This window comes from Homarus americanus, unplaced genomic scaffold (genome assembly GCF_018991925.1).
Source record: "Homarus americanus isolate GMGI-L3 unplaced genomic scaffold, GMGI_Hamer_2.0 scaffold31813, whole genome shotgun sequence".
NCBI lineage: Eukaryota > Metazoa > Arthropoda > Malacostraca > Decapoda > Nephropidae > Homarus > Homarus americanus.
In genome coordinates, this window is record NW_024739043.1 from 53,429 (window position 1) to 78,918 (window position 25,490).

A 25,490-nucleotide genomic window follows, 5' to 3' on the forward strand; every position below is an offset into this window, starting at 1 on the left:
CTTCATGGGCCATTCAAGGGTGTGTACTGGATCCAGCTCTCTTTTCCATTTCCTTGGCTGCCTTCCTTACTCATGCTAGTACCAATTTAGCCGGCGGGGTGGACATCGAGTACCGAGTGAAGGGAGGTCTTTTCAACATAAGACGACTCCAGGCAAGAACAAAGTTGTCGGCCGCTTCCATTACTGAACTTCAGTATGGAGACGACTTCACCTTCGTTGCTCACACTGAACGCGACCCACAGGAGATCCTGAACACCAACGCAGATGCGTATGCACACTTCGGCCTTGAGCGGAATGTACGTAAGACTCATATTCTCTTACATCCTGCCCCTGGTTCAAGACACATCTCCACCATCCATCCATCTCAACGGTACTACCCTCTCTAATGTTGCCCACTTTCGATATTTCGGCTCCCACCTGTCCACCACCGCGGACATCGATGAAGAGATTCAGCATCGGATCAGATGTGCATCTCAAGCCTTTGGCAGAATCCGAAACCGTGTCTTCAGCTGTAGGGAGCTGAAATTATCTACAAAGTTACACGTATACCGACCAGTGGTCCTCCCACCCTGCTATATGGCAGCGAGACATGGGTCACACAAAGGAGGCACCTCAAGGCACTTGAAAACTTTCACCAACATAGTGTACGTTCCATCCTCCGAGTTCTCTGGGAAGATAAGAAAACAAATGCCAGTATTCTTGCTGACACCAACTGTAGGAGCATCGAGGCTACCATTTTCCATGAACAACTACGTTGGACTGACCATGTTGCCCGCATAGACTAAAGTAGACTGCCAAAGCAGCTACTTTACAGTCACCTAACGAATAGTAAATGTAACGCTGGCGGGCAACTGAAAAGGTATAAGGATAGTCTTAAGACAAACCTGAAAAGGTGCAAAGTCAGGCCCCTCACCTGGGAGTCGATTACTCCACATAGTAACGCGGAGAGCACCACACGAGGAGGTATCAATACTTTCGAGTTAGCAGATGCAAACCGAGGCACACAAGAGCCAACGTTGGAAAGACGTTACCACCCCTCCACAGTAGATGGAGCCCTCCACATTTGCAACGAATGTGAACGATGCTGCGGGTCCCGTATCAGCCGTTTTTGTCACCTCAAAACTCACTCTACCTAGGTGACATCCCTAATAACTCATATCATTGTATCATATTTGGATGATTGTCATACTCGATTTCGAGTGACAAAGTAGTAGTGTGTGTGTGTGTATGTGTGTGTATGTGTGTGTGTGTGTGTGTGTGTGTGTGTGTGTGTGTGTGTGTGTGTGTGTGTGTGTGTGTGTGTGTGTGTGTGTGTGTGTGTGACAAACAGCCACAACCAGACAAAAGCAAAAAGAGGTAGATATGTAAATGGAAAGATAAATAAATAATTAAAATTAATAAATATACAGAAAGATAGAGGAAGATAGATATATACGTTGACATCTGAGAGAGAAGAGAGAGAGAGACATACTCACCTGGCACTATCATGTCACCGTTAGCGTTGGTCCAATAGTTGATACTCTTGGGTAAAGCTCGTGTGGCACTCAATGGTCAGGTCCTGGCCCACGTAGGCACCCTCCAGCTGCTGTGGCACCCAGGTCATCGGCGGGACTGCCCAAGAAGAAAAGAGGGAAGGGGTGACAATGAAAAGGGGAATAACTAAGAGGAGAAATGTTAGGTGGACATGACACGAGAGATAGTGAAACGGATATGAACGAGATTATATAAGGAGAAAGAACGAGAGACGAAAGGATATGGGCGAGACATTATAAAGGAAAGGGCGAAGGGATATTAGAGGGGTAAAGGGAGGGTCAGGGGTGACCTAAAGGAGAACAGGGGTGAGAGTATGGTCTAAGGAAAGGAGAGTTTGGGGATTGTGTTGAAGTGCAGGGATTGTGGGGAGGAACTTAATGAAAGAATGGGGCATACAGATGGAGGTGAGGAGAGGTTGGGAGGAGTGGGAGGTGGGGAGAGTGAGAGGGTGGGGAGGAGTGAGAGGGTGGGGAGGGAGAGTGGGGAGGTGGGGAGGGAGAGTGAGAGGGTGGGGGGAGGGGAGGAGAGTGGGAGGTGGGGAGGGAGGTGAGAGGGGTGGGGAGGAGGTGAGAGGTTAGGGAGGGAGAGTGAGAGGGGGGAGGAGGGAGAGTGGGAGGGTGGGGAGGGAGAGTGGAGGGAGTGGGGGAGGGAGGTGAGGAGGGTGGGGAGGGGGTGAGGAGGTGGGGAGGAGAGTGAGGGAGGTGGGGAGGAGGTGAGGAGGGGTTGGGGAGGAGGGTGAGGAGATGGGGGAGGAGGTGGGAGGGTGGGGAGGAGGTGACAGGTGGGGGAGGAGGTGAGAGGGTGGGGAGGAGAGTGAGGAGGTGGGGAGGAGGTGACAGGGTGGGGGAGGGAGGTGACAGAGGGTGGGGAGGAGAGTGACAGAGGTGGGGAGGGAGAGTGACAGGTGGGGGAGGGGGAGAGTGGGGAGGGGGTGGGGGTGAGGGTAGGGGAGGAGGTGGGGGGTGGGGAGGAGGTGAGAGAGTGGGGGAGGAGGTGAGGAGAGAGGGTGGGGAGGGAGAGTGAGAGGGTGGGGGAGGAGGTGAGGAGAGGGTGGGGAGGAGGAGAGTGAGAGGGTGGGGAGGGAGGTGAGGAGGGTGGGGAGGAGAGTGAGGAGGTGGGAGGAGAGGTGGGAGGGTGAGGGAGGGAGGTGAGAGGGTGGGGAGAGTGGGGAGGGTGGGAGGAGGTGGGGAGGTGGGGAGGAGAGTGAGAGGGGTGGGAGGGGGAGGGTGAGGGTGGGGAGGGAGAGTGAGGGGTGGGGGAGGAGGTGAGAGGGTGGGGAGGGAGGTGAGAGATTGGGGAGGAGGTGGGAGGGTGGGAGGAGGTGAGAGGGTGGGGGAGGAGTGAGAGGGTGGGGGAGGAGAGTGAGAGGTGGGAGGAGAGTGAGAGGTTGGGAGGAGAGTGAGGAGGTGGGAGGAGAGTGAAGGGTGGGGAGGAGAGTAAGAGGGTGGGGAGGGAGAGTGAGGAGGGTGGGGAGGGAGGAGATGACAGGGTGGGGGAGGAGAGTGAGAGGTGGGGAGGAGGTGAGAAGGTGGGGAGGAGAGTGACAGGGGTGGGAGAGGTAAGAGGTGGAAGGAGAGTGAGAGGTGGGGAGGAGAGTGACAGGGTGGGGAGGAGAGTAAGAGGGTGGAGGATAGCCACTGAACAGCAGTGGATAATAAATGTACATAGGGGCTGTTGACCCTGATGCTCTCTCTCTCTCTCTCTCTCTCTCTCTCTCTCTCTCTCCTCTCTCTCTCTCTCTCTCTCTCACACACACACACACACCTCTCTCTCTCTCTCACACACACTCTCTCTCTCTCTCTCACACACACATACTCTCTCTCTCTCCCACACACACACATACTCTCTCTCTCTCTCTCTCTCTGTCCGTCCGTCCGTCTCTAACTGTAGTGCTTCTCTACAGTACATCATCTCTGTCACACACATAAACTAATCCCTGTATCGGTATATCTGAACCGCTCACACTGGACACTAAGGTGGGCCCTCTTGCTGATGGATGGCGGGATGCCGTTGGAAGGCCATGGTGAAACCCATCTGGAGACGCGATACCTTCTTCAGTAGTAGCGTCTCCCAGAGTACCTCCCTCGCTGACCCACCACCCATGCCTCGTCCATCCTCCTCCTCCTCCTCCTCCTCCTCCTCCTCTTCGTCTGCCATGGGTTTCTGAAGGGCCACTGCCGCTCCCTCCTGGTGAGATAATTTACGAGAATACAAGTTTAGTCACACAAATTATATTAAAAAAAAATAAATAAAATAAGTCTTCTGTAAATTAGATTTTTTGGTGAAACATTTGTGTAATAAATTAAAATAAAAAATGTGTTTATTCATAGTAGAAGCTTCAGTAATACCACTAACATTAATAATATGCATAATAACAATAATAATACCGGTAACATGCGTTTACTGATGTATATAAATATTCAGGAGAGGATCAGCATGAAAGAGATCTTTAGTAAATGTCAAACAAACAACACAAACAAACAACACAACAACAACAACAACAAAACAACCAACAACACAACAACACAACACAGCAATACACAACACAACAACAACAACAACAACAACAGCAACAACACAACAGCAACAACAACAACAACAACAGCAAGCAACAACAACAACAACAACAACAACAACAACAACAGCAGCAACAGCAGCAACAACAGCAGCAGCAGCAAACAGCAGCAACAGCAAGCAGCAACGGCAACAGCAAGCAGCAGCAAACGACAGCCAGCAGCAGCAACAACAACGACAACGGCAGCAGCAGACAGCAGCAAGCACAGAACAGGCAGCAGGCAGAACAGGCAGCCAGCTGACAGCAGGCAGCAGCAAGTGACGCAGGCACAGCAGACCAGAAACTGACAGACAGCAGACAGCAGGCAGCAGCTGACAGCACAACTGACAAGCAGCAGCACGACAGCAGCAGGCACAGAACGACAGCTGACAGCAGACTGACAGACAGTAATAATAATAATAATAATAATAATAATAATAATAATAATAATAATAATAACCTTCACAGATAAATTAGGTGTATCGACTATCTTAGATCAACATCACTTCTACACAATATAAGCCCAATAGTCTAGTGAGAGCTTCAAAGTTTGGTCGATACTGTGAGTTATAACATTTGTGTGTTCGTGTAGTTTGTGTAAATAAGGCAGCTCTTGCGTGTGTTTGTGTGTAAATAAGGTAGCTGTGGTGTGTGTGTGTGTGTGTGTGTGTGTGTAAAGAAGATAGCTGTAGTGTGTGTGTGTAAAGAAGGTAGCTGTTGCGTGTGTTTGTGTGTAAATAAAGGGCTCTTGCGTGTGTTTGCTTGTAAAAAAGATAGCTGTTGCGTGTGTTTGTGTGTAAAGAATATAGCTGTAGTGTTTGTTTGTGTGTAAAGAAGATAGCTGTAGTGTGTGTTTGTGTGTAAAGAAGGTAGCTGTTGCGTGTGTTTGTGTGTAAATAAGGCAGCTCTTGCGTGTGTTTGCTTGTAAAAAAGATAGCTATTGCGTGTGTTTGTGTGTAAATACTATAAGAACATAAGAACATAAGGAGTCTGCACAGGGCCGGTTGGCCTGTGCATGGCAGCTCCTGTCGAGAGTTACTACCACTCTCTATCATCCACATGAATCTATCTAGCCTCCTTTGAAACTTTCCAGAGTTCCCGCACTTACTACAAAGTTGCTAAGCTTGTTCCACCTGTCCACCCTCCTATTTCCAGAACCAGTTTCTTCCCATCTCCTCCTAAACTCTAAACCTATCCAACTTGAATCCGTTGCTCCGAGTCCCATCCTGCTCGATATTATAAGAACGTTATCTATATCCCCTTTATTGATTCCTTTCACCCACTTAAATACTTCTATCATATCTCCCCTCGCACTCTTCGTCTTTCTAGGGTATGTGTTAAGTTTCTTTAACCTATCCTGATATGGAAGGTTTCTAAGTCCCGAACTATTTTTTGTCATTCTTCGCTGCACCGACTCTAGTGAATTTATATCCATTCTATAATAGGGCACCAGAACTGAACCGCATAATTTAGTAAAAAGTGGCCTAACTAGCGCAAGATATAGTTGCAATAAGACCTCTGCACTCTTGTTACTTACACTTCTAGATATAAAAACCCAATACTCTTGCTTGCCTTATTTCAAACATTAAAGCACTGTTTTCTAGGCCGTAGGTCCGGGCTTATAAGTAAATTTCTAGGTCTCTTTCACAAGTCGACTTCTAGGTTGATGTTGTTAAGGCTGTATGCCATATTATAAGTATTTGTTCTTCCAATATTAAGTACGCTGCACTTGCTGATGTTGAATTTCATTTGCCATTTTTCAGACCACCCCTGCAGTTTATTTAGATCCTCCTGTAATGCATTTGTATCCTGCCCTGAATTAATTTGCCGCCCTATTTTGGTGTCATCCGCAAACTTGCTTATGTCACTGCTGATCCCAGTATCTAAATCGTTTATATAGATTATGAACAAGAGTGGGCCTAGTACTGACCCCTGGGGAACCCCACTGGTTACACGGCCCCACTCAGATTTAACATCATCTACGCTGACCCTCTGCATTCTATCGGTGAGCCATGATTTTATCCAATTTAAAACTTTCCCCTCGATACCATGAGCCTTAATTTTTCTCAGAAGCCTCTGATGCGGTATTCTGTCAAATGCTTTGCTAAAGTCTAAGTAAATAACATCGTAATTTTCGTCATTATCTACTACCTCGAAGACTTTCCTAAAAAACGTTAGCAGATTTGTTAGACAAGATTTTCCCTTTGTAAACCCATGTTGAGACTCGTAGATTAATTTGCTTTTCTCTAGATGCGATCGGATGCTATCTGCTATAATTGATTCAAGAAATTTCCCCACTACTGACGTCAAACTGATCGGCCGGTAATTTGACGCTGATGCTCTGTCTCCCTTTTTAAATATGGGTACTACATTCGCCTGTTTCCTCAACTCTGGCACAACTCCAGTGTCTAATGATTTTGTAAATAAGTTTACGAGGGGTCCGCTAATCTGTTCCCTACACTCTTTTAAGACTCGAGGAAAAATTTCATCCGGCCCTGGGGATTTTGTGTTCTTTAGTTTATTTATCTTCTTAAGAACATCCTCTTTTCTGATAGTGATTTTCTTTAATTTCTCTTCTTCCTTTCCCTTAAATATCAGTTCCACCTCCGGAATTTCATCGCAAATTTCTTCTGTGAAAACTGATAAGTAGCAGCTGTTCAATGCTTTGCTCATGTCTTCACTGCCATTTATAAATTCTCCCCTCCCTGACTTTAAAGGCCCAACTTTGTCCTTGACCTTTGTCCTATATACCTGGAAAAATCCCTTGGGATTCGCCTTGGATTCTCTTGCTATTTTGATTTCATAGTCTCTTTGCTTTCCTTACATTTTCCTTAACATTCCTAGATAGTTCATTATACCTGTTTCTGAGCTGCTCCTCCCCTCCCTTTAATTTCTTATATATTCCTTTCTTTATTCCTATGTCATGTTTAAGTTTTCTGGTCATCCACCTTGGCTCATTCATACTTGACCTAATTTTTCTGTGTGGTATATTTTGTTCTTGTGCTTTATGTAGTATACTGGTGAATACATTATAGTCATGATCAATTGTTGTGTCATCTATGACCTCACCACTTCCTACTGGGGACTGACGTGACTGTTCCCAGGTGACCTCACCTAGGTACCTTCTTAACCCCTGATAATCCGCCAACCGAAAGTTTGGGACTCTGACCATATTGTCATTGTTTTTCGTTTCCCAATTTCGGGTGAACCTGATTTCTCTGTGATCACTGTTACCTAGTTCTTCCCCTACTGTGATATCTCTGATAATATTTTCTTTATTTGTTAATACTAGGTCTAATATATTGTCACCTCTAGTAGGTTCTGTAATTAGTTGTTTCAAAAAATTGTCCTGTACTGCATCTAGGAAGTCTTCAGATTCATAGTCGCCTACAATGTTGTCCCAGTCAATATTTCTGAAGTTGAAATCCCCCATAATGCATAGGTTGTTATATAGCTGTAGTGTGTGTTTGTGTGTAAAGAAGATAGCTGTTGCGTGTGTTTGGGCTAAAGGATTAATTTCATAGGTTCATGTAGGTGTTTATGTTGGTATGGCACTGATCTTTAAACCCGACACACACACACACACACACATAACTCGTGGTAGCTTTGACACTGGTATGACACTCAATTCCTTTAATTCCATCAAACTTATCATCCAAAATAACCTGCTGCATTATCACTCATGCTGCTCAGACACACAATGAAACAAGGAAACCAACTTCAACGTCACCGTAATCTGTCCAACAACATCAATAATTAAAGACATCGGATATTAATAGAAAAATACTCAAAATCTGTCATATATAACACGGAATTATTATCAACGCCACTCCATTTATGAATTAGTACTAAGAGTAAGGTTAAATTTGTATAACTTTAACTGACAGGTGATAAGTATTAATTCAAGTCCCTTTTTTATTATTAAAACATTAAAGTTACAATATATACATTACAGGTTAAATCCTTTCATTGATTCATTTAACCTAACCTAACCGAACCTAACCTAACTCTTTCACACCAGAAGCATACAATACTAATCAAGCTTCCTTCATTACACGTGATCAATTTAATTCATAGGTAAATAAAAGTATTGATTATTGTAAGTTATTTTGATATGCAGCTACTCTACTGTCACCTGTCCTTCATAATCAACTACCTGTCACCTGTCCTTCATAATCAACTACCTGTCACCTGTCCTTCATAATCAACTACCTGTCACCTGTCCTTCATAATCAACTACCTGTCACCCGTCCTTCATAATCAACTACCTGTCACCTGTCCTTCATAATCAACTACCGGTCACCTGTCCTTCATAATCAACTACCTGTCACCCGTCCTTCATAATCAACTACCTGTCACCTGTCCTTCATAATCAACTACCTGTCACCTATCCCTGATCAACTACCTGTCACCCGTCCTTCATAACCAGCTACCTGTCACCTGCTCCTGATCAACTACCTGTCCTCTGATCAACTACATGTCACCTGTCCCTTAATCAACTCCCTCTTTAAGCACTCGTCATAATACTTCCTTGACCTTAAATAGCTGTTAAATATTTTCCAGCTTGAAAACTTAAGGATAGAGGTTAGGTTAGGTTAGGTTAGGTTAGGTTAGGTTAGGTTAGGTTAGCATTAGAGATGTTAATCTTAAGGTAAAATAAGTTGGGACAAACCTTCAGGTGATAGACAAAACATTTCCAATGACGTGGAATAAACGACTTCCTCCTCACCTTAATTACAAGGGCGAGCGACACTCAGGTGAAGGTGGTGACAGATACGCTTATCGAGTCTCCCACTTTAAGGTCAAATCAATGCCCAGATGCTCATTAATATATATATATATATATATATATATATATATATATATATATATATATATATATATATATATATATATATATATATATATATATATATATATATATATATATATATATATATATATATATATATATATATATATATATATATATATATATATATATATATATATATATATATATATATATATATATAATATTCAGAAATTTCAGTGCAATATTTAGAGACGCCATGCCATATTGGCGATACTGAGTTTTCAAGGTCGTCTGAGGGAGGACAGCGCTCCCAAAACAGTAGTGAGAGCTTCTTGAACTGCACCCATATAATGTTAAGTACAGTATACTCTGGCGACTTAGTTTGGAGGCGAATTATGAAATTAAATATCAGTTATTAAATTAAAAATGATTATAGATCGTTTCCCAGTCTTAAAATGTTGCATACGTCCTAATTAAGCTGTTAGTCGTCTGGTAAATAAGGCACTCCTTCAACGCGTGACGCCTTGTAAGAGCGCGTGGTTTGGTCAGTCGTGAGAAGGGGTCAAACAGAAAGGACCACCCCTGCGTTGTATCCAGGAGAGACGACCATGTGAACTGGTTTCCTTCGTTTATTTAACATCAGTATTAACAAGTGAGTTTTATTCAATCTCTCAGAGCTTAGATAGGGGCGTAGGAACAAACAATGAGTGAGTACAATAGCTAACAGAAGGTATATTGCAGGGATTCTGTAGAGCCCACACGGTATGAAACGTTTACGAACTGTACACGTCCACTCACCTGAGTTGAGCCACCGCAGTGGAGTATGGTGAGAATTGGAGTGAAACCAGCTGTCTGGGTGTACAACTAACGACGTGGGACCATCGTCTCTCCTTGGTTGATAATCATTTGCGGTCGCCAGATCTCCTCTACCTCGGCTCACAATATCACATATCTTCAAGCAGTTTAGTGAAAACCTTTTACTAACGGGAAGCTAAAGCTTCTCTCAACTGTACAAGGTCGTATTGGCTCACTCCCTTCCGTTTCATCGATGTACTGTGTAAAATGAGGCTAGCTGAGTGAATGAATGGTCACACACTGAGACCAGGAGTCTAGTGGGTACTTAGAGGTACATTTTCCAAAGTTGAGAAGGGCTTGTTTGTGCCTTAAAATAGGAAACTACTGGTGCGTGCGGAATCTATGTGTGAGGTTAAGGAGCATGTTTTCACGGGTATTGATGGACTCAGTAACTTCTTAATATAGTGACAATAATTTTTCAGTAACTGATATTGTCTTGCTGTGTGTAGTTAATATTCCTTACATAATTTTGATAGTATTGTTTTTAAATGTTGTGTCACTAATTGATGTCAGATAACGAGGGAACTGTTTTTCAGATGAGGCATAACTAGTAGGATTAGTAAATTTGCAGATGATACCAAAATGGGGAGAGTGATAAATTCAGACAGTGACTTTGAACACCTTCAAAGAGATCTAGATACCTTACATGAGTGGTCAGTAGACTGGCAAATGAATTTTAATACTGATAAATGCAAGGTACTACAGATAGGGAAGACGAATACAAACGTTAAGTACTTAACAGGTAACGGAAATGAAAAGCTCGGTTTGTGAAAAGATCTGGGGTATTTGTTAGCAACGACGAAACCTAGAAAACAATGTATTAGCGTTCATAACAAGGCAAACAGGATTCTTGGGTTCCATATCTATAGGTCTATTGAGTAAACAGAACTGCTGACGTTATCTTGAGCTTTACCTGGCATTGAGTGAGGCCACACATGGATTATGCGGTTCAGTTCTGGTGATCTCATTATAGAATGGACATAGACTCTTTGGAGAGTGCAAAGAAGATGACAAAATGATCCATAATATTAGAGCATATGAAAGCCTTGAAAAGCGGAAACACATTCATTAGAGGCGTAGAGGTTGGGAGATATGATAGAGGTGGCCTGTAAATTGGTGAAATTGGGATTAACAAGGGTAAAATGGAAAGTGTTCTGAGCTCGGTAATAACGAAATAACTAGAACAAATGGCTTTAAATTAGATAAATTCCGATTCAGAAAGGATATAGGCAAGCACTGGTTTGGAAATAGAGTTGTGGATATGTGGAATAGACTACCGAGTGCTATAGTAGGATCGGGGACGCTAGGGAGCTTCAAGACGAAGTTGGATAGGCACATGGAAGTGCTGGGATGGGTGTGAAAGGGATCTGCCCTGTATGGGCCAGTCGGCCTCCTGCAGTATCCCACTTTCTTATGTTCTTATGTTTCTGTTGTAAGTGATACTGTGATTTAGTTCCTTTAATGCATTTAATGTTTCTTTATAATTTCAATATCATGTATAACCTTTGTTCCCCAGTGTAGTGTCTTAAGCCAGGTTAGGAGGTGTGCATCTGTTGGTGTAACATAATTTTTGTTGAAAGCCCTTAAGGCCTGTTCATGTGTGCATACAACATATCCTTAATACTTTGAATTTATTGTTGTCTAATGAGGCATTTTCTAAGTTTCTAATAATTTCTATATCATGTATAACTTTTATTCCCCAGAGTAGTGTTTTAAGTTCAGGTTAAGAGGTGCGCATATGTTGGTGTACCATTATTTGATTGTGTCTGTAGTGTTGGAGGGAATAGAAGTGTCTAAATTTTACAGTGGGTCTCATTCAACCCAGTCACAGACGCTATCCTTCCACGGGTCACGGAGAATTAATTTTTGTTAGTAAATTTAAGTGTTTTTGTGCTGGTTCGGGGTTTTTCTCCAAGAGGCGCTTCCACTGCAATTACCATCTAATAATAATTAATAAACCCCAAGTCAAGTGAGAATAGAATTCCGACCGGTTACACACACACACACACATATATATATATATATATATATATATATATATATATATATATATATATATATATATATATATATATAATATATATATATGGATAACCACAAGGAAGAAGAAAACACGAAGTTCTAAGCGCTTTCGTAATTCACATCTTCAGGGGTGAGTACAGACTAGTCTTCTTTCCTTGTGGTTAATAGCATATACCTACTGTAGATCACGCGCACCTACAGTGATTCATTTGTATATATATATATATATATATATATATATATATATATATATATATATATATATATATATATATATATATATATATATATATATATATATATATATATATATATATATATGTGTGTGTGTGTGTGTGTGTTTGTTTGTTGTGTTTTTTTACGGGATTAGCCCACGGCCAGTGCACACGTCCCTGAGCCAGAGCCTGGGGATGGCATATAACAATAATAATAATAATAATAATAATAATAATAATAATAATAATAATAATAATAATAATTCATAGTAAATAAGATTTATAATAAAAAATAAAAAAATACACATAAAATAATAATTAATAATGTTAATAATAAGAATAATAAATAACACTGTAATAATAATAGTAATAATAATAATAATAATCATAATAATAAAGAAATACAAAAATAAAAAAAAATCAAAAGTGAGAAACAATATATGTATGTTGTGTTGTCAGTAGTACGAGAAACAATTGAGACCCTGCAATTGTCAGATGAGCAACCTGCGACTTGGTCACATATGGCAGCAGGGTCTACCATTAGACAACACATTATGCTTCCAATATCTTCCCAGGCGGTAGTACCTCCCTGTTTGGTAGCTGCCGACTACTTAGAACTATTGTCTAGATAATCGCAGCCACGCGACCCACAAAAAGGAGCGAATTGGTAACTAATAAATATTGGTAAGTGGAGGTAATAGCAGGTAGGCCTAAGGTAAATATATAGAGATTGAAAAGGTCTTAAAGAAATGATGGATTAGTCGAAATGCCTGAAGATTAGAGACCCAAGTTTATTTCACATTACCTGGCAGATTAGGTTAGGTTAATTAAATTCGCGTTAACGTTTGGTGTCTATCTTCGTATTCATATGCAAAGCTTCATTTATTATTAAACTCTCGATGGTTATTAGTAAACCGATTGGTAATTACATTGTCTTCCAATATTAATAAAGTTCGTTTTATCATAACACCTCCATCCCCGTTGAGCCTTGCAGTACAGTATCGCCTGACGATAAAAGGCATTTTAGAGCTACAGGATGATGCCTCAGTTACCGTGAGTGATATCTAATAGTTTCGTCTATTCCAGAAATAATTTTGTCTAGAAATCTAAAAAATAAATAATAAATAAATACAAATCGAAAAAACGTTCTAATGAATATAACACACCTGTCACCAATCCCTCACCTGTCTCGTCTCCTTCACCTGTCACCTCTTCCTCACCTGTCACCTCTCCCTCACCTGTCACCTCTTCCTCACCTGTCACCTCTCAATCACCTGTCACCTCTTCCTCACCTGTCACCTATCCCTCACCTGTCTCTACTCTCTCACCTGTCACCTCTCCCTCACCTGTCTCTACTCCCACCACTTGTCACCTCTCCTCGCCTGTCACCTCTTCCTCCTGTCTCCTTTCCCTCACCTGTCCTCCCCTCACCTGTCACCTCTCCCCTCACGTGTCACCTCTTCCCAACCTGTCACCTATTCTCCCTCACTGGTCTAACTCCCCCTCACCTGTTCTCCTCCACTGGTCCTTCCCCTCTCCCTGTTCTCCCTCACTGGTCCTTTCCCCTCACCCTGTTCTCCTCTCTCTAGCTCTCCCCCTCTCCTGTTCTCCCCTCACTGGTCTAAACTCCCTCACCTGTTCTCCTCACTGGTCTAAACTCCCCTCACCTTGTTCTCCCTCACTGGTCTTACTCCCCTCACCTTGTTCTCCCTCACTGGTCTTAACTCCCCTCACCTGTTCTCCCCACTGGTCTTAACTCCCCTCACCTTGTTCTCCCTCTGGTCTTACTCCCCTCACCTTGTTCTCTCACTGGTCTTTCCCCTCCCCTTTCTCTCACTGCGACCTGTGTAGTGTCATATGTGTTGAATAACCTGACATTACATGTTGCTCTGTCACTAACACTGCATCACCTGCCACCACCCCACTGCCACCACCACCATGCTCTCTGTCTTGCACCTGCACTGACACCATAACTCTATCTGCCACCACAGTGAGCATTAACTACCTGCTCACCTGCTGCAGTGACACCATTAACTCTATCACCTGCTACCACCACTGATGACACCATTAACTCCTATCACCTGCCACCACCACCCAACACTTAACTCTCTATCTGCCCCACCACTGCCACCAACTCTCTATCACCCCACTGCCACCACCACTGCCACCACCTTAACTCTCCATCACCTGCTACCACCACTGATGACACCACCCTCTCTATCACGCTGCCACCACGCACCGCAAATTGCTCTATCACCTGCCACCACCACTCTGCCACAACTCTCTATCACCTGCCATCACCACTGCCACCACCACTGCCACCACTGCCCACCATTAACTCCTATCACCTGCTACCACCACTGATGACACCATTAACTCCTATCACCTGCCACCACCACTGCTGCCACTAACTCTCTCTCACCTGCCATCACCCACTGCCACCACCACTGCCACCACCACTGCCACCATTAACTCCCTATCACCTGCTACCACTGATGACACCATTAACTCTCTATCACCTGCTACCACAGTGACACCATTAACTCCTATCACCCACCACCACTGCTGCCACTAACTCTCTATCACCTGCCACCACCTGCCACCACCACTGCCACCATTAACTCTCTATCACCTGCTCACCACCACCATTAACTCCTATCACCTGCCACCACCACTTTCCCACTAACTCTCTATCACCTGCCCACCACTGCCACCACCGCACCACCATTAACTCTCTATCACCTGCTGATGACACCATTAACTCCTATCACTGCCACCACCACTGCTGCCACTATCTCTATCACCTGCCATCACCACCACTGCCACCACCACTGCCACCATTAACTCTCTATCACCTGCCACTGCCACTAACTCTCCATCACCTGCCACCACCACCCATTAACTCTATCACCTGCCACCACCACTGATGACACCATTAACTCCTATCACCTGCCACCACCACCACCACTACCTCTTTATCACCTGCTACCCACTGATGACACCATTAACCACTACTGCTGCCTGCTGCCATCACTAATTATCTATCACCTGCCACCACCACTGCTCCACTAACTATCTACCCTGCCACCTGCACTGCCACCATACCATCACAAACTCTCTATCACCTGCCACTACTACCACCACCTTACCACTAACTTTCAGTTACCTGCCACCACCACTGCCACCACCGCTCCTGCCACTATCTCTATCACCTGCCACCACCGCTAATTCTTTATCACCTGTCACCACCACTGCCACCACCGCTCCTGCCACCACTATCTCTATCACCTGCCACCACCGCTAATTCTTTATCACCTGCCACCACCACTGCCACCGCTCCTGCCACCACTAACATTACCTCGCTTGTTACCACCACCACCAATAGCATGCATAAAGCATTACCACCACCACCACCACCACTACACCACCACCACCAATAGCATTACCTCGCTTGTCACCACCACCACTAGCATTACCTCAAGCGTGCCACCACCACCACCACTAGCATTACATAAGCCGTCACCACCACCACCACCACCACCACTAACGTTATAAGCGTGCACCACCACTAACGTTACATAAACGTCACCACCACCACCACCACCACTACCACCACCCCACCACCAATAGCATTATAAGCATCTGCCACCACCACCACCACCACCACCACCACTGCCACCACCACCACCACTAGCATTACCTCGCTTGTCACCACCACCACCACCACCACTACCACTAACATTACCTCGCTTGTCACCACCACCACCACCACCACCTAGCATTACCTCCTTGTCACCACCACCACCACCACCACCACTAACATTACCTCCTTGTCACCACCACCACTAGCATTACCTCGCTTGCCACCACCACCACCACTAGCAATACCTCGCTTGTCACCACCACCACTAGCATTACCTCCTTGTCACCACCACCACCACCACCACCACCACTAACATTACCTCGCTTGTCACCACCACCACCACTAACCATACCAAGACCATACCAAGACCATGGTTATGCATCAACCTCTCCTCCGACGTTGTCCCACCTCCTTCCATTACTCTGGGTCGAACACACTCCCAGGTTGTAGATTCACAAGCTCCTCGGCGTCCTCATAAACAACAAACTAAATTGGAAACCACACGTCAGTGAATTGTCAAATCCTCCAGTTCCGTCTCCCCTCCTCCGTCAACTCAAGTCCTCCAGGTTCCTGCACCGAGCTCCTCCAATTAGCACACAACATTCATACTTCCCAAACTCACTGCCTTGCCTCCCCTACAGTCTTCCTCCCTAAATGCCACACAACAAACACCTAGAAAAAGTGCAAAAGAGGGCATGCAAGATTATTCTCTCCCTTCCTACTCCATATCCAAGAAGCGCTCAACACACTGACCCTTTCGACTCTCACTGACCATCACCACGACCTCATCTGCAAATTTGGTAGAAGCTACACCATCCTCGACACCGGCTCTTACTACCACCTGAGATCCCTAGCCGAGGTCTGTTCGACACCACAACCGCATCCAGCCCATACGTGCACGAACCCAGTCGCTATAGAACAGCCCAGTCCCAACCATTGTAAAATTATCAATAACGCCAAATAAACCAGTGTATTCACTCCCAGTAAACTTTACTTCTTGCACTGTCACTATGTTGAAATGAACTGTAGTTTGGAGCTTTTCCCCATCTAGTTATTATAATCTTATTTGTATCACTTATGTTACTTGTATATTGTAATTCGAAACCCATTTCCCAAATATGTAACTGTATATTTTCAGCCTTCCAGCTGCCATGCTCTTTCAATAAACCGTTAATTATTATTATTATTATTAACATTACCTCAACTCCTTACACCACCACCACCACCACCAACATTACCTCGCTCTTGTCACCACCACCACCAACACCACCACTAGCATTACACTCAGCGTCACCACCACCACCACCACTAACATTACCTCGCTTGTCATCACCACCACCACCATCACCACCACCTAGCATTACCTCGCGTCATCACCACCACCACTAACATTACCTCAACATTACTACCACCACCACCACCACCAACATTACCTCATGTCATCACCACCACCACCACCACCACCAACATTACCTCATGTCACCACCACCACCACCACCACCACCAACATTACCTCGGCATCGTCACCACCACCACCACCAACGTACATAGCGTCACCACCACCACCAGCACCACCTGGCATTACCTCGCTGTCACCACCACCACCACTAACATTACCTCGCTTATCATCCGCCACCACCACCATCCACCACCACTAGCATTACCTCGCTTGTCACCACCACCACCATCACCACCACTAGCATTACCTCCTTGTCACCACCACCACCACCACCACCACCACTAACATTACCTCGCTTGTCATCCACCACCACCACCATCACCACCACTAGCATTACCTCGCTTGTCCCACCACCACCATCACCACCACTAGCATTACCTCGGCGTCACCACCACCACCACCATCACCACCACTAGCGTTACCTCGCCGTCACCATCACCACCACTAACATTACCTCGCTTGTCACCACCACCACCACCATCACCACCACTTACACACTCAGCTTGTCACCACCATCACCACCACCACCACTAACACCACCCGCTTGTCACCTCACCACCACCACCAACACTAACATTACCCGCTTGTCACCACCATCACCACCACCACCACCAACACTACCTCGCTTGTCACCACCACCACCACCACCACTAACATTACCTCGCTTGTCACCACCACCACCCACTAACACACCCTGCCATCACCACCACCATCACCACTACCAGCATCACCTCATGTCACCCACCATCACCACCACCACCACTAACATCCCTCGCTTGTCACCACCACCATCACCACACCACTCAACATTACCCTCGCTCTGTCACCTCACCACCACCACCACCACCTCAACATTACCTCGCTTGTCACCACCACCATCACCACCACCACCACAAAACACACCTTCTGTCACCACCACCACCACCACCACTAACATACCTCAGCTTGTCACCACCACCACCACCACCACCATCACCACCACCACCACAAATACACTTGTCACCACCACCACCAACATTACCTCTGCCCATCACCACCACCACCACTCAACACACTCCCGCTTGTCACCACCACCACCACCACCACCACCACTAACATACCTCGCTCATCACCACCACCATCACCACCACCACCACTAACACACTGCCTTGTCACCACCACCACCACCAACACACCTCCTTTGTCACCACCACCCACACCTACCACCACCACCACCACCCACCACCACCACCACCAACCCCGCCACACCCTCCACCACCACCACCACCCGCCACCACCCTCCACTACCACCACCACTCCCCACCACCACCCCACCACCACCCTCACCACCCCCACCACCCCCCACTACCACCACCCCAACCACCCCACCACCACCACCCCACTACCACCACCCCCACCACCACCCAATCACCCCCACCACCCCACTACCACCACCACCCCCACCACCACCACAACAACAGCAACAAGTTACTGTTCCAGCACAAGTAGCTGTGTCTCCTTTAATCTGGCCTTTAGCTGTTCCTCACTAAGCTATTTTTGCCTATTACACTATCTCCCTATTACACTATCTCCCTATTAAACTATGTTCCTATTACACTATTTCTCTATTACTTTACTCCCTATTAAACTATATCCCTATCCACCAGTTACACCTGACCTGACCTGGGTGTCCTGGGTCAAGTATAATATCTTGATTGTCCTCTCGACGCCAGACGATACTTGGTGTAGGGTGACCTTTGGCTCGGCAGGTAAGGTTCACATCATGACCTTCACGCACGGTCAGGTCACCAGACGATTCCCGGTCAATAATATCCGGAGGTACTGTGGAATAGAGGAGGGGTTCAAGATTAGTCAATATTGTTTACGTTTTTACCATGAGGTTGGATTAATCCGGATTCATGTGACGTAAGTGTTTTTGTTTTACATCTTCAGATTTGGATATTTTGTTTTGTCTCATTTTTTATCGTAATTCATAATTCATCCATTATTATCAGATGCTATAATCACTCACTCACTCACCATTTAGTTAAGATTCGGCGTTACTCATCCACAGAGCGCGTTACTCATCCACAGAGCGCGTTACTCTTAAATCATATCACATAATATTATGTCACTCACCAACCACAGCCTAGTATCTAGGAGCTCTTGTAACTCACCCATAACGCCTTTTGTCACTCCTACATAACCTCCCAGTTACTCGTCCACAATCTCCCAGTCACTCGTCCACAATCTTCCAGTCACTCGTCCACAATCTCCCAGTCACTCGTCCACAATCTCCCAGTCACCCATCTACAATCTCCCAGTCACTCGTCCACAATCTCCCAGTCACCCATCTACAATCTCCCAGTCACCCATCTACAATCTCCCAGTCACTCGTCCACAATCTCCCAGTCACTCGTCCTGTCTCCCAGTTACTCGTCCCACAATCTCCCAGTCTCACTAGTCCACAATCTCCCAGTTACTCGTCCACAATCTCCCAGTCGCTCACGTCCACAATCTTCCCAGTCTGCTCGTCCACAATCTCCCGATCACTCCGTCCACAATCTCCCAGTCACTCGTCCACCAATCTCCCCAGTCACTCGTCCACAAATCTCCCAGTTACTCGTCCACAATCTCCCAGTCATAAGTGCAATCTGATTACTCGTCACAATCTCCAGTTACTCGTCCACAATCTTGATTTATAAGTCACAATCTACAGTCACTCGTCCACAATCTCCCAGTCACTCGTCCTAATCTCCCAGTCCTCGTCCACAATCTCCCAGTCACTCGTCCACAACCTGACAGTCTCTCATCCACAACTCCTGCAATTCCACGACCCCATCACTCACAACCCACATCCTCCCCATCTCCACAACCCATCACTCACAGCCATCCTCTCACAACCATCTCACAGCCATCACTCTGGCCCATCACTCCTGACCCATCACTCCACAACCCATCACTCTGGCCATCCTCCCCAGCCCATCCTCTGGCCATCACTCACAACCCATCACTCACAGCCCATCACTCACAACCCATCACTCACAGCCCATCACTCACAGCCCATCACTCACAGCCCATCACTCACAGCCCATCACTCACAGCCCATCACTCACAACCCATCACTCACAGCCCATCACTCACAGCCCATCACTCACAACCCATCACTCACAACCCATCACTCACAACCCCTACTCCTACTACTACTTTGTTGTCACTCGGAATCGAGTATGACGATCATCCAGTTATGATACAATGATATGAGTTATTAGGGATGTCACTTAGGGTGGTGAGTTCTGAGGTGACTGAAGAGGCCGATACGGGAACGGCAGGGCCTTCCACAGATGCTGCACATGTGGAGGGCTACATCTAGTGCGGGATGGGAGGCGGCAGCGTTTTTCCGGCACTACCGCTTGTCTGCCTTGGTTTGCAGTCGGACTAAATCGAAAGTATTGATACCTTCATGTGTGGTGCTCCTCCAAGCGTTACGATGTGGAGTGATCATCTCCCAGGTGAGGAGGTTGATTTGGCACTCTTTCAAGTTTGTCTTAAAACTATCTCTACACCTTTTCCGCTACCCACCAGCGCTACATTTACCATTCGTTAGGCGACTTTAAAGTGGCTGCTTTGGCAGTCTACTGTCGTCCATGTGGGTAACGTGGCCAGTCCAACGTAGTTGTTCATGGATAATGACATCCTCGATGATCCTACAGTTGGTGTCAAGAAAACTACTGGCATTTATTCTCTTGTCTTGAGTAGCCTCCTTTATGTAACCCATGTCTCGCTACCGTATAGCAGGATGGGGAGGACCACTGATCTATATACGTGCAGCTTTGTAGATGATTTTAGCTCCCTACAGCAGAAGACACGGGTACAGAGTCTGCCAAAGCCATGAAATACACATCTGATCTAATGTTGAATCGGATGTCGGCGGTGGTGGACAGGTGGGAGACGAGATACTGGAAGTGGGTAACATTAGAGAGGATGGTACCATTAAGCTGGATGGATGGATGGTGGAGCTGTGGCAGAATCAGAGGCAGGCTGAAAGAGAATCTGAGTCTTACGTGTATTCACTTCAAGACCGAAGTGTGCATATACAACTGCATACATGTTCCGGATCTCCTGTAGGTTGCGTTCAGTGTGAGCGACGAGGGTGAAGTCATCTGCATACTTAAGTTCAGTGATGGAAGTGGCCGACACCTTTGTTCCTGCCTGGGGTCGTCTTATGTTGAAAAGTCCCTTCATCCGGCTAAATTGGCACTGGCACGAGTAAGGAAGGCAGCCAAGAAAATTGAAGAGAGAGTTAATTCCAATGCACACCCATGTTTTACTCTAGTTTGGATGGAGAAAAACTCAGACTGAGTGCCATTGAGCAGGACACTGCCGTTCATGTTATCGTGCAATTACCTCACAATGGCGATGAATTATGATGGTCAAACAAAACCACTGAGGGTCCACCAGAGGGCTTCCCTGTTGGCCTTAGGAAGGTCGGTGAAGGCCATGTACAGGTCAAAACGCTGTTCTTTGGACTTTTCCTGTCCCTAGTGGGCAGCGAAGATCATGTCAGTGGTGCCACGTTTTGGTCTAAAGCCATATTGAGATTATGGGAGGAAGTTTCCGACTCAGGAAGAAGTCTATTCCGTAGAACTCTGGCGACAATCTTGACAGCTATGGACAGCAGCGAGATCCTGCGGTAGTTGGCACAGTCTGACCGGTCTCCCTTGTTCTTAGGAATATTGACGATGGAGGCGTCTTTAAGAGCTTGGGGGATTTCCTCCTTCCCCCATACATTCTCCAGGAAAGAGAGGAGACGGCTAGTAAGCAGAGGTCCTCCTACTTTATACCCGCAACTGAAATTCCATCAGGCAGTAGCCACCTCATCCCGGATGGAGAATAGCTGAGATGGGTCAGTTCTAGTTGCTGGGACCTACTGGGTAGTCAGGACATCCACATAGGTGTTCCGGTTGAGCAACGAGTATTAGTGGTCCTTCCAGAGCTGACGAATGCCTTCTTCATCTTTAATTAGGGAGTTGCCTTCGGATGAGAGGAGGGGGGCCGCTCCTTGAGTAGTTGGGCCATACATTGTTTTATTGAATTGAAAAGTTCATGCAACTTTTGTTGATCGGCATTTGTTTTTGGCATTGCATACGCTTCATTTTTCCACCATTCGTTCATTAGATTGCGAAGTTTGATCTGGCCTCTCGCTTTCTTCTAGTGGAAGGTATCAGCTTTGGTTCATGACTGAGGGTTGTTCCGTCAGTCAGTGAGTGCAGTACCTTTACCATCGACGAGTGAAGGGAGAGTCAATGAGCAATGAGATGCCAATGTTTGGATTGTGGTTATTGCCAAGACCCATTCAACTTGTCGGCTGGCCTAAACAAAGTCTTGGTGATAGTGTGGTTTGTTCAGCACACACTTGCTGAGGAGTAGGCCAATGTAATTAAACTTGCCCACTAGTTTTCTCCCTGTGGTTCCCTGCTGTATGTCAGCATCTTTGCCGACTCTGGCATTGAAGTCACCAAGGAGCACAACCTTATCTTCTCGGGAGATAGAGGTTAGCACTCTGTCAAGGTCAGCGTAAATAGCCTCCTTGATGTCATCCTCTACATCCCGCGTTAGGGCGTATGCATCGAGGAAGAGGGCATAAAGTGAGTAATTCGGACTCGGAGTGTCATGAGGTGCTCGTTGACTTCAGCAGGCATTTCAGCTAGCCTATATAGGATGGATTGGCGGATGGCAAATCCAACTCAATAAATGGGGGTTTTCTCCGTAGGAGTCTTACCCTTCCAGAAGAAGGTATAGCCGGATCCTTGTTCTGTGAGTCGTTCCTCGTTTGAGAACCGGGAGTCCGGGACTCACTAATGGCTGTTATGTCGATGTTATACCTAACCAGATCTTTTGCCACAAGAGCGGTTCTTCTTTCAGGATGCTCATTTGTATCAGTATCCAGAAGCGACCATAAGAGGTTGTATAATGTGTTTTTGCTTTGATCTATCATTATGTTTTTGACCGCATAAGGATGACCTTACTGGGTGCGGTTGCCCAGTCAGGTTGTTTTTTTAGGCAGGCTTTGTTTAGGGCACCTTTTTTAGCCCCCTCCCCCATGTGGGGTGAGCAGAGTGGCTCCTGGTAAGGGCTGCTCAGTCGCACAGACAGGACAGGATTGCACTGCTACCTAGATCTCAGTGCATAGACGACCATCGTATCTATGCTGCCAGGTGCAGAGTTGTGACTAGATACTCCCGGCAGCCATTTCTGCCTGTCCCCATCGCCACGCATCTGTCGCCATAGGACTTTTAGGGGTTTTGATATTGATAAAAAGTAAGATGAGCTGGAGGTTTTTTTTTTTTACGGGGAAGAGAACACCCGGGCACAGGTCATCTACCCACAACGAGGCCTTGAGGGGGGGGCGGGGGGAATAAGACGTAAAAAAATAAAATAGAAGAGAAAAAGACTATATCAATCTACACCACGAAGATGCCGGAAAACCAGCTTTTTGAAGTGAGGCAGATTGTAAGAGTATGGAAACACAGAAGGAAGCAGAGCATTCCACAGTTTGGCTGTGTGAGGAAAGAAGGATGTACTATAATGGGTTATTCTAGTGCGATCGACATCCACAAAGAAACGGTCGACACCACAGGCAAGATGAGCCTTACGAGCCCACGGCCTTGCCGGCGGTACACAGGATGCCAAATCCACCGAACATTGCCCGTTGGAATACTTGTAAAAGAGAGAGAGTGAAGCAACATTGCAGCGAAGAGAAAGGGAAGAGGGATTGTCAACTAAAGGAGGAGAGTTAATATGACGAAATGCCTTTGATTCCACCCTATCTAACAGTTGGACAGAAGAAGAGCCACCCCAGATATGAGAGCAATACCCCAAGTTAGGACGAAGCAACTTGAAGCAACTGCTCAGGGGTGAAGTAGCTACGGCATCTGTACAGTAGGGAGTGACAGTTTGGCAAAAGTTTTCAAAATCAAGTGGCTTGGGTTGGATTATTTGTCTATCGGCCACGCTGGTTCCGAATATGTTTGAATCTTTAACATCAGTGCATTAGAAGGTTTGTGGATACTTTTCGGTTCGACATAAAAAAAAAACAAGAATAATGGTAGACATTCTTTATTATTGGCATGTATGCTTCAATTTATCAGCAGCACACTAGCACAGTTGGCACACTAACATTGGCTGTCCCCACAGTGTCCCCTCAGTCCCAGTGTCCCCACAGTCTAGCACTGGTAGTCCTCTTTCTTAGCCCTCCGCTTGTTTCTCTTCCTGGCCTCCAGCTTGTTCCAGGTGACCTGGTCCTGCTGCCAGGCAGAGCTGGCCACGTCTGCCGCCTCCGTGGTGAGCTTCACTCCTCTTTCCACTGCGGTGGTGGTGCAGGGCAGACCTGGCTCACTGTACGGTTCCTCCAGAAATTGCTCCAGTTCCTGGTCACTGTGCTGGAACAGGATGGGAGGGGAGGAGCTGGCCTTCTGCAGATCAACCAACTCTGACAGCTTGGTGGCTGCCAGATTCAGTTGAGGGTTCCTCACTTTCCTCACTGTCTTTCTCTTGTGCCTTTTTTCCTTCTTCCTCAGCTGCTTGATGATGTTTAGGGCCAACTCCCTCTCACTCTTGTCCATGGAGGCCAGCAGTGAGACCAGCACCACCTCGTGCTGGCCGAAGTAGCCGTTGAACTGGAGGTATGGAGTAAGCAGCTCCACTTCCTCCAGGGTGCAGTACGTCCTCACCCGGTTGATGATGGCGAGGAGGTGGCGTGGGCCCTCCAGTAGCAGATTCCTCTGCCTGATCTCCAGGAAGGAGGGCACGTAGATAAGGATGATGAAGGAGGTCATCCGTCTCTGTGACTCGCTGGGGGAGGTGGTGCTCATGTAGGCCCTCAGCTCCCTGCTCTCCGTGTTTTGCCATCTGGCGTTGGTCATGGCTCCGGCCCGTGCCCTGGCCCATCTCTCCTCAATGTGGCCGGACTCCACCGTCTTGGCCATCTCCAACAGATACCGGGTGTCCCAGCTGAACTCCTCCCAGACGACGGAGGGGATGGCATCCAGGAGAGACCTGAGGTAGGTGTTGGTGACGGCCTCGAATTCAACCACCGGAAGGTCCCACACGTTGCCGGTCAGCTTCCGAGCCTCCTCACCACTCCAGGAGGCGGGACCAGTGGTTGGGCCAGCGTAATGGTTGAATAGATGGCCGAAGAGCTTCTCCAGACTGTGGATCAGGCAGTGGATGTGGAGGAGAGGCCGTCCCAACAGCCTTTCAAACTCGGCGATGAAACCGTGATTATAGCCACTCAGTTTGTTGCAACCGTCGCTAAGGACAACCAGGAGGTCGGTGGTGTCAATACCGCGCTCCTCCAGGAAGGCCAGCAGGCTGGTGGCCAGGTCTACCCCCTTTCCCCCCACCGGGACCAGGTGACCAAGGAACTCCTCACC

The 25,490-nt window shown here is 46.4% G+C and overlaps 1 protein-coding gene across 1 annotated transcript in view; it reads right to left on the reverse strand.

The window, feature by feature from the left end:
• LOC121874412 (lachesin-like) overlaps positions 1–25,490 on the reverse strand; it is a 79,322-nt gene that overhangs the window by 9,189 nt on the left and 44,643 nt on the right. The window contains 5 exon segments of the mRNA XM_042378541.1: positions 1,476–1,534; positions 1,536–1,611; positions 3,497–3,550; positions 3,613–3,720; positions 18,739–18,897. Coding sequence (XP_042234475.1) covers positions 1,476–1,534; positions 1,536–1,611; positions 3,497–3,550; positions 3,613–3,720; positions 18,739–18,897 — 456 coding nt within the window.